Source organism: Oreochromis aureus, linkage group 7 (genome assembly GCF_013358895.1).
Source record: "Oreochromis aureus strain Israel breed Guangdong linkage group 7, ZZ_aureus, whole genome shotgun sequence".
In the NCBI taxonomy this organism is placed as follows: Eukaryota; Metazoa; Chordata; class Actinopteri; order Cichliformes; family Cichlidae; genus Oreochromis; species Oreochromis aureus.
Genome location: NC_052948.1, coordinates 31,704,466 through 31,717,609, shown reverse-complemented (window position 1 = coordinate 31,717,609; position 13,144 = coordinate 31,704,466). Strand labels below are relative to the sequence as shown.

General features: G+C 38.5%; 1 protein-coding gene across 1 annotated transcript in view; it reads right to left on the bottom strand.

Annotated features, from left to right (window-relative positions):
* dcc (DCC netrin 1 receptor) overlaps positions 1 to 13,144 on the bottom strand; it is a 339,659-nt gene that overhangs the window by 67,183 nt on the left and 259,332 nt on the right. Inside the window, exons 20-22 of the mRNA XM_039615624.1 lie at positions 12,874 to 13,068; positions 12,734 to 12,766; positions 1,814 to 1,879 (exon numbers count right to left, since the gene is read on the bottom strand). Coding sequence (XP_039471558.1) covers positions 1,814 to 1,879; positions 12,734 to 12,766; positions 12,874 to 13,068 — 294 coding nt within the window. The remainder of the gene's footprint in view (positions 1 to 1,813; positions 1,880 to 12,733; positions 12,767 to 12,873; positions 13,069 to 13,144) is intronic.

Here is a 13,144-nt window from a genome sequence, read left to right as displayed (position 1 = left end):
TTTAAACATGGCGAGCCAGGCTGAACCAGACTGTCCCGCTGGTTTTAACAGTAGTGTATTTGTAAGGTTGCCAAAACTAACACGTCTGGTGTGTGAAGTGCACTTTTGCACTCAACATCAAGCTTCACATTCCGTAACCAGCTCTGCTGCATATTGAGCTTTCCTGTGTGTGTGGAACGGATGCATTGCTTTTGCTTCTAAAAGCAGTGTCCTCACAACAACATGGAAATCCCTACGTTTTCAACATGAATGCGTATGCTGAAAACGTAGGGATTTCCAATTTATTTTAATATTTAATATATAATATAAAATATTTAATATATTTAATATAAGTCCTAATTTTGTAACAATATAGCTGTCTGACAAAATCACTGTTTTGTCTTTGATAGTCTAGTACTTTGGGTATGTGAAAAGCCTCAGTTATTTATGGACTGTCTTTCAAATCCTTGGCAACCTCCAGTCGCTATGGACAAATGTATGTTCTTTGATCGGTTTGCGAGCTGTTGCTCAAGTTTGTTGCCTGCCGCTAAGTGAAATCAGTCGCAAAGAAGGTGCTACAACAGAGAATTCCTTGTGTTTCATTTGGTCATTAGCAGAATGCTAAGATGGAAGATGTCAACATGCTCCCGGACACACTAACTACTTTGCTGAGTATTAGTCAAACTGTGAAAAGTGCAAATCAAGCTGGACAAAGTAAAAGCTGTGCCATACCACTGCAACCAAGACAATGTTCAGAAGACCTCATTTCAAAGTCTCAAAGACGAATGTTCTTTGTTTCCTGTTGTGAGTAGTGGGCCAGCATCTTCCATGCAAACTACAATCGACTGAGGCAGTCTATTTGTGACCAAAGCAATCTGAAGAAGTTGCTGGTGCAGCACCATATACCTCTTTGCAAGCTTTTTCATCTAACAACTCTCAGCTTCCCGCAGCCACCCACAACCTGGTCAACAAGCGCTTGCCAGGGTATCAAGGCCATTTTGACTGGGACCTAAAATGAACCATCAAGGAGAAAGTTTTAAAGTACTTGTGGTTATAAGGTCCTGTTATCGACTACACTGATGCTTCACAGTTGACAGCTCTTTAGTGAACAATGCCAGTTACGTACACAACAAATGCTGCCTCGCTTTCATCATGCTAACTTTCTGGGGAAACAAAAAACCACGGCAGGATGACAATATTTCATTATCATTAGAAGTACAGACAAACAGCTGTGTTCAATATTAGAGTGTTAGAGTCACGGAATATAAATAATTCACATGTTTAATATTGTTAGTTGTACTGTTTTTAATTAGAAATGAAAGGCAACTATCCTTTTCTTCTCTATGTCAAATCAGTCCAATAACGCTGCTGTTGTTGTCATTATATTAAAAACTACAAGCTGAAGATTTATATGCCACCCCACTCTTTTAATCCTGTTTGTCCATAAAGATGATTATTTTCCTCCACTTTATAGAAGCACTGATTGATGACGAGATAGTGAATCTAATTAAATTTTCCTGCCACGGGCGATGCGACGGCGAACAGGAAGCGATGCTCACTGACTGTAAATCAGCGAGGTGGAGCTCCTCGTCAGGACAGAGCGACTTATTAAAGTAAGTTTAGACATGACTGAGTCAAGTGATTAGAGGAATCAGTTGAGCGGCTGTGATGAGCTGATGATGCTGCAAGAGTATCACAACAGACATGCACACACAGCCAGCTCAGCTCTCAGGAGATTCAGTCTCATTGTTGTATCGAGCAAAATAATGAACCTAAAAGTAATTCTGCTTTCTGACAGACTCAGCAGAAGATCCAGAAGATGAGTTTCTGTTACCGTTGATGCTGCTCCTGTCAATTGGGTTGGTGTCAGATGGCCAGTAGGCGTGTTCTCCTCCTCGACCTGAAAGGCGAGAAAGAAGAAGGAGTATCACTAAGGAAAAGGGATAAATGAAGAGAAAATGGGCTCAGAGTAATTTTGTGGATGGAACACCTGAATCTGACAGAGAGATTGCTCCCTTCTTAGGAAATAAATTGCCGTCCTAAGGCACATGTCATGTTGTACATGCGCTCTCTGTGTATGTGTGTGTGCACTTTCTCCTAAGAGTGCATTTAGACCAAATCCTCAGGTTTTATCCACCCACCTGGATCCTGACACTGGATTGGATGTTTAGAATGGTTTCCATAGTAACGACATACAGACAAATTGGAGATGGTTATTGAAGTGGTTCAAGGCTGGATCATCAAAATGGCAAAGCCAGCAGCTTTAAATCACCCACTTAAACTTGATTTGAAGAGGCTTAGATTTTTGTTTTTGTTTTGTCTTTTTGTCTTTCAGAGGTCCATGTGTATGTGTTCTTATTACTTTTGTGCTAACATGATAGATGTTCTAAAATGGAGTTTAATTAACTAACACAAAGTAGATTTATACCTAAAGTCATTTGGTATTATAAACTTTTTGCTTTCTGGGTAAATAATGATGCTGCTATCTATGCTTGCCAGTTTACACTCTGAAACCTGGATTTATGCCCAATGCAGTTGGTGTTATGAAGGAGTGGCTAGAGAGCTGTTCTGTTGGATTGTGTATTACTTGCAGACATTCATTGAGACGACGCCAAAAGTTATGGAAAGATATGAATAAAATTTTAACGAATGTGGGGCTTGGTCCAGCTTAGAAGTGGTTTAGGCCCCAGGTGCAAAGACCAGTTGACTCGTCAGTGGTAACCACCCTTTACTAGGGATGTGTAAATATGTATTTCTCGACCAGCTGGTGAGTGTTTGCTTGCTGTCCCTGTACACGTCTTGGTCACAAAGAGGTATACACAGCTTGAAAAGCTCCTTGTGACTGCTTTGGTTGCTATCCAGACTTCTCTGCAATCATTTACCAAGTACTCGCTATACAATAGTGAACCTGTTAAGAGTGTGACACAAACTGGAAATGTAAAATGTTGACCTTCAAGTTCTTCAGTTCTAGTTTGTATCACTATTTTTTTCAAGTTGCACTTTCGCTCAATGGTTAGTTAGCAAGTGTCTGCAAACAATTTGGCGTCTTTCATGGAAACTAAAGGTAACCAAGGCAATCTGCAAGTGACCAAAGCAATCACAGGGGGGTTCGGATGTTGCCAAGGGGTTGCTATTGTTAAAAAACGACAGATATTTCTCCTGAAATTCCTTCTGAAAAATTTGAACACAACACCATCCGGTCTCGAGACCTGTTTGAATAAGACTTGACTTTTGGAGTCATTCCAGACCTGGATCGAGGAATTTTTGGAATGATTATTTACCACTTCAATATAGAACAAAATTGGAAAGACAATACTTGTCTTCACAAATATGCAGGGAATTAAAAAACGATAAACTGGGAGACACTGACATAGCCAATGTCACCAAGTTCTCGCAATCTGGGATCCTTCTGAATTCGGGGACTCATGTATCTCAAATAACTGCATCTTACTAAACAGTGATGTAACTATCGGGCAGATTAGGTAAAGGACAAAAAAGTTCTCTATGATTGTTCTCTCATTGGACAATTTAAAGTTCAAAATTTAAACTTCTACACTTAGTGTGACTCTCATTACGTTTTCTGATTAAAGTTAACAACTTAAAACAAAATGTTCTGCCACATTGTCATTTCCAGTGCCTAAAGCCTAATCAGTGTCACAAATGCAAAACAACCTATCAAATCCACCACACAAATCCACAAAAACGAGAGAATGTAACCTTCACTGGCTGATGCACTAAGAACATCAGAAACAGCCAACTAAAGCCAGTTTATTGACTTAGTTTCTGCCTCAGAGTTAAATAAATGTAGATGGTAATCCTGAACCCAGTCTTCTATATGCAATAGTATTCACTTTCTGAACTGCTCAGACAGAATCAATACTTTAATTATATAAAGATAATTATACAAAGATAATCTAACAGCATTTCTCTATTATTGACATATTATATGTTGTTTTTGTAATTTTCATAGCTTTGAAAGTTTGTGTATGGACACAGTCAGTTCCTGTGTTTATTAGCTACAAAACCAATGCAGTCAGCTAAGTTGTTCTCATGACGGCAGAGCAATGCAGGCACACAGCTCAAGTAAAATGTGCTTATATCATCCAATTCTTTGTCTAATTTTTGTGTTGTTCTTCATATTATTAAACTACACTGTGGGGAAAATATTTAAAAGACTAATTTGTCAAATAATCAACTGTTGTTTGAATATCTAGTAAAGGCTGAGCCAACAGGAACTTTTTAGAGCTGGTGCCAATAATGATATTGATATACTGGCAGGTTTTCAGGACCTTTACTTTACTATAGTTACCTGGCTATTTCCTGGCAGTCAGAGTGGGACTCAACCCTAGCATTATTAACACTTGGCGCTAACCTACTGTGCTGACAAGCCCTTGAAAACATTGACCACAGATAATAGAAAACAGACATTTTAGTATTTAGTTCAGTATTTACCTTGCAAGCATTGTATAAGCAGACATTAATAATTTTTATTTTCTAATTAGATTTCATTTTTATGTTGACTTTTTGTTTTTAATTCAGTTCCGTTTCAGTTAGTAAGTTAGTTTAGTTTTATTGTTTGAAAATGCTTCAGTGTTGGTTTTAGTTTTTGTCTTTACAAAAGTAATCAAATTAAAATAAAAATACAAATGTGTTTGACAGATATTTCCTCTCTATTTTAGTTTTATTGTGTCTGTTTTCCAAGTTTACTAAAATGGTTTTGATTACTTTATTTTTTCTATGAAGTCTAGTTTTTATTTTCTATCTTAGTTTACTAAAATGTTTTGTTAATTTCAATTAACTATACTTAAAATAACCTTAAACATTAACCACCACAGCACAGGATGGTTGATTAGCATGATGCACCGGGCAATACAAATGGCATTCTGTGCATTCTGAGCTGCAGCAGTTTTAACCTCCTAAGACCCGAACTCTTCCATGGCATGCATTTTTAATTTCTCTTTGATATTTGGGCTGATTGGGACCTGAAGAATGTAAAAACAAAGAATTACCAGATTTTTTTTTTTACCTAATTTTTGTTTCTAACAAAAATAAGAGCCACATATGAGGATTTTCGTTTAAAATTTCGATAGAACAGTAGCAGTATAATGTCCTCGTAAGTGGATATCAGGCCCTTGTAGACTAAATAACCCAAAATGTGATGTCCACATATGTGGACGCCAGGTCCTAGGAGGTTAAAATCTCCAGTTACACCCCTATTAGTAATGTAATGAGAATTCAGTGCTGGCAGTTTTGTGTACTGTTCCACAGAGTAGTTGGTATGTATAGACACGGCCACAGACAGTTATTTAAAATGAAGAAAGCTGCTGTTCTATCTGTGTTGCCAATACTTGAGTAAGGAAATGTAGGATATTTTTGCTGAGGTAAGATCATTTTTATTCATAAAGTAAGTGTTCCTCAGTGTGGTTTCTTTTGGGTATACAATTTTAGGTGTTGCTCCAAAATGGATGTGGATGGAAGACGTTGACTTAACAATACATTTATATGGGTCGCTTTTATAGTCTGCCTCATTTGCATGACCACTACATTGGTGAAAAATGTTTCTGAATAGTCATTTTTGTGTTTTTTCCCTAGTTTATGAAGCAGCAGGCGAGGCCAATATGTGAATGCAGAGCACTGAGGAGGAACTTTAAAGAGGAAGTAGATCATCACGGGGCTGCCAGAGAAGACAGACTGGAAACTGATGAAAGAGATTTTCAAAACCTCAGCACTGTCGCTCCCATCAGGAAACTGAAGCTACAGACCCCCATATTTCAAATTCACTTAAAGTCACATTTTAAAAGCTGATTTCTTTCTCTGGTACCATCGGGCAGCAGCAGCCAGGCTCACTTTCAGTTTGTTGAAATATAAAAAATGTTGGAATTGTTTGTGTTTTTCAATCTACACAACCCAGTTTTCATTAAAGTAGGATTTTAAAATCTTTAATCAATTCTTTTTCTTCAGTCTGCCAGTGCGAGTGTATTTATGGCTATGTGTGAGTGAAAGCGTGTAAATGTGTTTACAGAGTATAAGGTCCACAGAAACAGGGCCAGGCATCAATCTTCACTCCTCCCCTGACAACACCTCTGATTTATATGGAGAGGGACCACAGAGTGTACATGTGCACATACCACATACACACAACTGTCAGTGACAAACAGCACCATTTAACACCCTGACACATGAGCTAAGTCCCAACGCCTAAAGCGCTTCGCTGCACTTAAGTCCAGATGCAGTAAAAATTCCCAGGACAAAGAGGGTCTGAGGTCCGTTCTGTTTCTGTTACACTGAACTAAGTACTGGAAATCTGGTGAAAGTCAGACTGGAGGACAGCCCAGTTCATTAACCTACATCAGTTTATTGGCAACCCATCTAGGGTTAAGGATTTGTGTTTAACCACACACTGAACAGGCATATATTCATAAACTAGAAGATTTTACCTTTTAAATAATGATTCACACAATTTGGCATTTTGTTAAAATCTTTTCTAGTTCTAGCTGGAGAAAAATACTGTAGAAAAGATACAGGGATACACAGAAGGTTCATGGATATAATGAAGGAGGATATGTAGATGGTTGATGTGACAGAGGAGGACACAATGGGTGAGGTGGAGGCAGTGGCCACCTTTAACAGGAGGAGCTGAAAGAAGGTTTAAGAACAACTGGGGACAGTGAATGTTGACCAAACCTAATGTTGAGACATTAAACATGAACCTGGCTAATCTAGCAAACATGATTTCAACCAACTAAAATAACACTCTCAGTCATCTAACAGTGGGTGTGCTCTTTGCATATAACCACAGGTTACATGCAATAACCAAATCTTTGCATATAACCTGTTTTTGACTGAATTAAATATTTTGATATGAGCTGTGAAATCAATCAAAATCAAATTAAACAAACTTTTCAATGAACATGAACAATGAACAGAGATTATTGCATATCTAGTCTCAAAGCAGCAAGCTGTTAAAGCAGCCAATCACAGCTCACGCTCAGTGGTGGTTTATCTGTTTCAGAAGTGCAAAGTTGATGCAGTTCTTTTTATCTATAACAACACACCATGGGAGCCCAGTCCTTGAAAATGGTGAAATGCCCTCTTCAGTTAAAGACTAACTCAAGAAGGCCCAACTGGAGACCTCAGCCTTCATTCAATCCAGTCATTTGAATGATGCGACTCAGTGGATATAGGTGGTGTTCCAATGGGGCAAAGAATGCATCGATGCGTATATGATGCCACATCGTTCTGCAAAGCACTGAACTAATCAGTCAAATATGAGTGTGCTTACTTTTGTAGTTAATTATTATGTTTAACTGATTATTATTGTGATAAAGACTGAAGTCAGTCTCATTGTGAGAAATGTCCAAAAATTTTAAACTTTTACTTTAGTACAACATTAAGCACTTCTGAAAGAATATTCACATTTTATTTTAACAGATGACTGTTTCCAGTCTTCGTGTCCTCATGGAGGAAGTTGGTGTTTGGTGTTGGTGTTTTCTGTGTGCCTTTTTTCTTTCTCTCTTGTTTTGTTCTTGTCCAAAATCCTTTGTGTACTATACCCAATGTTTCTCCTCTGCACATGTCCAAACCATTTCAACCTTGTCTCTCGAACTTTGTGTCCAAAATGCTCAACCTGAGCTGCCTCTCAGTTTTTATTGGGCAGCACGTGGTGTGTGGATCGTTGACGAATGAAGTGAAATTGTGCTCTAAGCAGAAGCGAGTGTGAGTGTGTCTGACGTCACAGTGTGTGTGAAGGTATCCAACTGGGGCAGACGTGATTCTGCAGGTCACCTGCCCAGTGGACAAAAAGATAAAATAGTTGTGTTGGTGAATGATAGCATGAAGAGTAAATGGATATAGTAAATGGATCATTTTCATGTCTATCAGCATAACAAACAAGAAGGGGCTCAGAGAAGATCCTTAATATAGTCCCACCCTCACCTTGAACCTATCTGTCACTACACCACACCTCACCACTGTGGCACTGTCCTTGTACATGTCCTGTATCACCTTTAAATACTTCTCTGCCTCTCCTGACTTCCTCATGCAGTTCCTCTCTTAGCACCCTATCATCTGCATTCTCCAAATCCCCAAAAGACACAGTGCAACGTCTTCAGACCTTCTACATTTTTCACAAGCATGAAGTCGCATGGCTTCATCACCTCACTACTTAACCAAGCTTCAACAGTTCTTTCTCATAGCTTCAAGTTATGAGTCATCAAATCTATCCCTCTGTAGTTACTACAGCTCTGAACATCACCTATGTTCTATGTGTTAAAGAATATGTTTAAAATGTCCACTGCCCTGTCTCCTACACAGCTCTATAACTGCACAGGTGTGTCATCTGGACCAACCAAGATTTTCCACTCTTCATCCTCTTCATAGCTGCCCTCTCTTTCTCCTTACTAATACGCTACACTTCATGATTCAATAACTGTCTTTCATCTGTTCTCTCTTTTTCATTTTCTTCATCAAGCAGCTCCTCAAAGTACTCCTTGCATCCCAACACACGTTCTTCACTCATCAATACGTTTCCATCTCTATCCTTGACCCCCCCTAACCTGCTGCACATGCTTTCCAGCTCGATCTCTCTAGCTACTCCTTCCTCAGCATCCATATAACTCTATAATGTTAAAAAAGAAGAATAAAGCAGAAGAGACTTCATCATGTACACCACAAACAATGTGATGTAAGCTTTTTCAGTCAGATCCTCCCCTCGCTCATCATGTCTGGTTTTAAATTAATAATGACAAAGGCAAAAAGCACTGAGTCTGAACTTTGAGAATGGGACTTGACTGACCAGTGGGCCACAGTGGCTGTCTTTGTTTCTGAGAATCTGTTTTGGACTGATACCAACATTCATTACAAATAAAATCCAACATAAAGAAATGCTCTCCAGGCTGCAGTGAGATAACAAAGTTTAGTGTTGGAAATAAAAGTTTTGCAGATTCATTAACACCGTGTGCTCTTCTGCTTACTGTTTGTTGCTGGTGATGAATAGAAACCTGTGAACAGCGCATTAATTATGCCTGAGTTAATTTGATGAACTTAAATGTAGTAAACACATCTTTCCCATCACCTCTCATATGTCTAGATTAATAATTATAAAAGCTCCCCTCTCTCCCGCTTTTATTTTGCTCTCAGAAGAAAAATTATTTTTCGCAACACTTAATAAACACTTTAATTCAGCTCAAGATGGGGTTGTTTGATTACAGTGAAAAATTAATTCAGACATGAAGAAAATTGGGTAAATTTCTCTTTTTACATTTGTCTTCGCAGTCTGTTTGTCTTTTGTTAAGTGATTTGTCCACACAAGTCTTAGGATGCTGGGATCTCCCTTCAAGGAGAACGGGAGGAAGAGACACTGCCTCAGCTGAATGGAAGAGTTGCTTGCAGTTGGAAAATAAAGTTTTGTTGTTTGGTATTTGGTTGCCATCAACACAAACAGGAGCTGAAGCAATACTGCCCGGAGACAACTCTTAACTCCTAAGTGCCTGATTACTGCAATTTACATAAAATTGGCACTTGGCGGAGATAGACCTCATTCATTTGAATGCAAAGACATGATACACATACTTAAATTTTTCCATAATATCTCATGCATAAAAAAATCTTTAGCCCCGATTCTGTGATGTGTAAAGTCTTCTCAGAATTACAAACATGCTATGTCTGAGTGATGCTGATGAGCTCGTCCATGAGCAAACCCAAAAACATTAACAGTCCTTAATTTAGTGTTAAATGCAGAACTTAAAGTCCTCCTCACATATAAAGGACTCAATGATCAAACCCTATCATATTTTAATGACCTTGTAGTACCACATTAGCATTTTGCACTCAGACTGCATGCTGACTAGATGTTCTTACAGTTTCTAGAAACATAATGGGAAGCAGTGCTTTGAGAAGAAGTGCCAAAAAAAGCAGTTCAACTTGTCACCACTTGACGCTGACTCTAAAAATAGGTCAGTCCACAAAGACTCCCATGTTAAAATGTCCAACAAGAGAAATCAACATGCTTACAGCATGTCTTTGAACTCTACAAACAGCTTACTCAATCATAACAACTGCAAGTGATTTTTTTTCACTGAACTGATTTTTCAGTTCACTGAACTAGACTTTCTCAGCCGTGTTTATGCTGTTTGTGCCCTTTTGGAGCCTCTTTAGTGGAATCATTTGACAAATAATAAGGCTTGCTCTGCAGTTAATTACACTAACAGACTCTCCAAGAAATCTGTGCTTTAGTTTTGGTGAGTAGCCTATAATTCTAGAATTTTATTGGCCTGTTCCTCATTAACTCTTATATTTCTTTTTGTGTGCCTTGTACCAGTACAGTTTATGAATAGCTTGTTTGCATTATTAACAGTCTACCATCTTGTTCAAATATCTATACAGTAGCGGTTTTTGATACGGGCGACATGGGCGGTTGCCCGTGGCATCGCAGACATTGGCAAAAAAAAATAATAATTTTTTTTGCTCGTACTCATGCTTCCCCGACATCAGCCAGCGCATATTGGGAATGTCATAGGCATCAATCGGTTTTCTATCGCCCATTTGCTGGGAGTAAGGGCGCCCTCGTTTGCGAGGTGCGCCTGCTGCTTGCGGCACAGAGAGGAGAGGGCGGGGTGGCGGGGGATTCTCTGGCTTTCTGGAGCAGCATCTAATAACCAACTCGCAAAATAAAAGAAAATAAAAACAAAACAACAAACATGAAAACACCAGACATCATGATACAGACTTATAATTTGCACCGATGTTTTTTCGAAATTCTATACGCGAAAAGTGAGCGCGAGAGCCCTCGGTGCGCCTGCGCGCTGCTGAAGTCAAAGTAAACTTTATTGCTATATACAGTCCAGTATATAGAGAGACGAGACGACGAGCCTCCAGTTACAGCAGTGCAAGTAAACAAACAATAAATATAAGAAGAGTAAGAAAATAAATCTACACTTTAGGACTCGGGGTAAAGGGATCAATAACAATTTAAAATTTATAATTTACAGTTTGATGATTTAAAGTCTCACACACAACCCGTCGAAAGGGGAGGGAGACCTGCTGCTTCCAAATAGAGCACATTTCATTCATAATGTTGTAAATCCAAGCCCATTATGTATTCATGATTTGAATCCTGGGTTGTGCAAAATCCCAGAAATAAACCCTAGACAAAGTTAATCTGTGAACTAAGGTGTAGGTCTGTTAGGTTATGTTGTGGTGATCCTCTGGTTGGGGGATGGGTGTTCATACTGGAGTGCAAAATTAAAACCAATGGAAGATGGACAAGAAAAGTTCAAAACCATCAGGTGCTCAGTTTAGAAAAAAGAGAAAAGAAGCGGAGGAGAAACGAGCAAAAGATACAGGTAAGCAGATGTGTCATTGGATAATGGCAGGTCATCCTGAAACAATCAGAATCAGAATACTTTATTAATCCCTAAGGAAATTATGTGGGTTACAGTTGCTCCAAGAAGAAATTCTAAAAATAGTAACAGTTACAGACTAAACTCCAAACAATACAATATGTTACAGATTTTACACATTTAAGAAATAGCACTAATATATACAGATCACTCAGTTCTAAATATCAAGGATTAACAGAGGTGATTATAAATAAATATCAAGAAAACTGAAAAGAATATTACAGAGTAGAAAAGAGTGTGTGTAAAAAGGATGTAACTATTGCAGTGTTCACACTGTGTTAGATGGAGGAGTTGTACAGGGAGATGGCCACAGGTAGGAATGATTTCCTGTGTTGGTCAGTGGTGCTTTTTGGTAATCTCAGTTTCTCACTGAACGCTCCTGTGACTAGCCAGCGTGTCATGGAGTGGGTGGGAGGTATTATCCAACATTGTCCTTATCTTGGACAACATCTGCCTCTCACACACCACCAATGGCTGTTTGGTAGCGGTTTGCACACTATGCATACTCTCTCTCTCTCTCTCTATAAGCTGACCTTTACCGTGCCTCCATTTTGAGTTTTGTTGTGTTCTTTATCATCATCTTTTCCAAGTAATCACTTTAATTATTTCATATTTTGTTTTAATTGACCTGTTTTCCATTTTTAATTATCTTCATTCCTCACTTTTAATTTCCTAGCACTGCTATTACCTCCCTACCTAACGTTGTTTCACCTTTATATTTTTAAACGTATTATCATTGGGAGTTTTTTTTCTATCTTGTCTTCAAAGCACCTTATTAGTTTGTTTTGAAAGGTGTTATATAAATATGTTTATTATTTATTATTCTAGCTAGTTTCACTGTATAAATACATGCTCATGTGTTAACCGAAAGCCAGGAAAATGTTAACACTGATACTTAAAAGTACAAAGCCTGGAAACCAGTTAGTGATGTCACAATGGCTACATGCATGTACAGTCTGAGCCTCATCCTGAAAAGCTTATAAAGTCTCTGTCAGTGTAGAGTTTGTGAGTTCAGCTCTATATCTTTGAACTCTGTGAATCGGGTTTTCAGTTCAATTGAATGACATGCCACAATTTCAGGAGTATGTAATATTTTACCACTTGTTGCAAAGACAGACAAATAAAACTTAAATAAACTTGTGAGAGACGAAGATTAATCGTAATCAAAACATGATTTGAAGATCAAATAACACGAGTATAATTTTGAGATTGAACTCAAAATGAAAAATAACTGCTCAGATGAAAGTTAAAATGACTGTTTACTGGAGATTGAGGATGATTCAGACCTTCAGACATGATTTGCCTTGAAGTCAGACAGTCTGATGAGAAACCACTTTGAAGATGAAAAAGCTTACCTTGATCGTTGGCCATCTTGTCTGGATGCTCCACTGAAAAAGCAACAGAGAGTGTGAGCAAATTTATAAAATATGAAACAAAGGAATACATTTGCAGGTAAAGCAGGAACGGATGTTCAGTCACACACACTCGGATGCACCTTTGGCTGTCCTGAAGTGGATGGCCTCGGATAGAGGGCCGACTCCTTTGGCATTTTTGGCTTGAATCCTGAAGTAGTAAACAGTGTCGAGGTTCAGATCCACAACCTGATGGGTTAGCCGGTCGCCACTAATTGCCTCCATCACCCAGTCGTCTATCGGCATGTTCTTATCCAGTGTGTAATACAGAATGTAACCTGTCAAACGAGTTGTAATTATATGAGTAGTAATACATGTTTTTAAAAAAAATAGTCATCTTTTTAATCTATGAAC